This window comes from Bactrocera latifrons, unplaced genomic scaffold (assembly GCF_001853355.1).
Source record: "Bactrocera latifrons isolate USDA-ARS-PBARC rearing strain unplaced genomic scaffold, ASM185335v1 scaffold_4, whole genome shotgun sequence".
In the NCBI taxonomy this organism is placed as follows: Eukaryota; Metazoa; Arthropoda; class Insecta; order Diptera; family Tephritidae; genus Bactrocera; species Bactrocera latifrons.
Genome location: NW_017537045.1, coordinates 932,756 through 934,891, shown reverse-complemented (window position 1 = coordinate 934,891; position 2,136 = coordinate 932,756). Strand labels below are relative to the sequence as shown.

Sequence of the window (2,136 nt, the reverse complement as noted above, 5' to 3'; positions counted from 1 at the left end):
ATTTAAGTTTTCGAACAGACAAAAATATTGAATAAAAAATAATGCTTTCTCGTAATATTATAAAGAAGTGGTTCAGAAATTGTTCGAAAAAAATTTAATATTTTAGTTTTCGAACAAACAAAAAATGTTTAATATAAAAAAATTCTTTGCATTTTAGGAAAACTCGTGCTTTCTCGTAATACTATAAAGAAGTGGTTCAGAAATTGTTCGAATAAAATTTTTTTTGAATATTTAAGTTTGCGAAAAAACAAAAAATAAAAAATGATTTTTTATTCGAGTGTACTGCTTTCTCGTAATACTTCTTTATTCTTTTTTTTTTTTTGTAATTAATATTAATTTTATTCACATAAATCTGTACGAATATAAAGTTTTAAATAAAGTATAATTATAAACAGTTTTTAATTTCAATCACTGTTGTATTAAAGCATTGCTCACAAGGTTTCAAAAAATAAATATATTTTAAAAACTGATATTTTGCTTATAAATTATAACAAATTATTTTAAAAAAATATGCACAATTTACTTATGTATAACACTTTTAAAACAAATAAAAAACTTTCAATAAAAAGAATAATAGTTTTTTTGTAAATATTTTCGCTTTCTGGTAGTATTTTTTATTTTTTTTAATTTGTAATTTTTAAATACTTTTTCTTTACGCTTTACGTTTTCACAGAATAAATATAATTACATAATAAATTATTAAACACATGCACAATTTACACTTAACTACTCAATTTTGTTTGTTGTGCTCGGGACTTTGGAAAAAATAGCACCTTACCAAAAAAAAACAAAAAAAATAAAAAAAATTACATATGTATATACACATTACATGGCATCACATGTGTATTGATATACATACATACGTGCTTGGCCTTTATAAACTAAATAGAAAAATTGTGTAGAAGACAATAAATATATATGTTTGTATATAAAATAGAAAACACTTATAAACATATTTGGCTTTAGTATAAATATTGAAAGACGACAAGTGCAGAGAATTTCCTAGACGCATTAATATTAAGATTGCAAATGCTAGCGAGGCGCTTAGAAAAGAATAATTAAGCTAAGTAGCGCCAGAAGGGCTGCTATTCAAAGCCAAAACACATACAAAATTTGAGGTTATGCTGAATTTTTAAATTTATAATGCGTATTTGACTATTTATTATTATTATTTCTGCATGAACCAAAACTAAATATGATTAAAATACAATAATTTTCAATCAAAACTTTGAAATCACAACTTTTGGCATTTCTTTTGTTCTAAAATTAAATTTGAAAACAAAAAATCAAGAGCACTAATTCACTGTTACATATCTATATCACTAATTTAGCACACCCTTTTCAATACTAAATATTTGTAGTCAACATCCAGCATTCAAAAACAACACATATTTCTAAAAAAAAAATCATACATAACCTAAAAAATTCCTGCATTTATCGTCTTTCTTTGTGTTAATATCAACGCATTCACATTATACATGTATATTTCTGTAGTGTAGTGTAGTTATTTTCAGCAAAGGGAGGAATGTTCACCATTTCTAGCAAAAATGTTTCCAACAAATTATGTCACCGAAATTTTTGTTTTGACACTCGACACTTGCTTTCCTTAAAACCGAAAAATTACAGCTATTTGCACAAAATGCACACAAACAAAAATGTACAGCAATTTACTTGGCCTCCATACTGCCAGGTGTGGCGGAGAGTGCCATTTTCGATAGCGTAGCCAAGGAACGTTTGGAAGTATCCGAAGTGTCGGAGAACAGGCGGCGGAAGCTGTAAGGAAATTAAATAAAAATATGATAATATAGTTTATATTAAATTCGAAATATTAAAACGTTATATAAAAACATCATATATAAAAAATATATAAATTGTTTACTATTAAAAAATATTAACATACATTAAGCATTAAGAAATATCTTTTAAAATATTTAATTTTAGTGGCTGCTCCAGTGTTGAGATAAAAAAATCATATTAAGTCTAAAAATTTTACGTAAAAAAAATTAATTTTATAAGCATAAGCATTAAAAACAAAAATTGTTTAAATGTAACAGACGCCGGAAACTGAAGAAATTTACAATTTCATAATATTAATAATTAAACAATATTTTGGATTAAAATAAAAATATTATAATA

At 24.5% G+C, this 2,136-nt stretch overlaps 1 protein-coding gene across 1 annotated transcript in view; it reads right to left on the bottom strand.

Annotated features, from left to right (window-relative positions):
- Nucleotides 1–1,232: 1,232 nt before the first annotated feature.
- LOC108972393 (RILP-like protein homolog) overlaps nt 1,233–2,136 on the bottom strand; it is a 6,096-nt gene continuing 5,192 nt past the window's right edge. Inside the window, exons 5-6 of the mRNA XM_018938949.1 lie at nt 1,672–1,773; nt 1,233–1,605 (exon numbers count right to left, since the gene is read on the bottom strand). Of these exons, the coding sequence (XP_018794494.1) occupies nt 1,539–1,605; nt 1,672–1,773 (169 nt within the window). The 3' untranslated portion in view covers nt 1,233–1,538. The remainder of the gene's footprint in view (nt 1,606–1,671; nt 1,774–2,136) is intronic.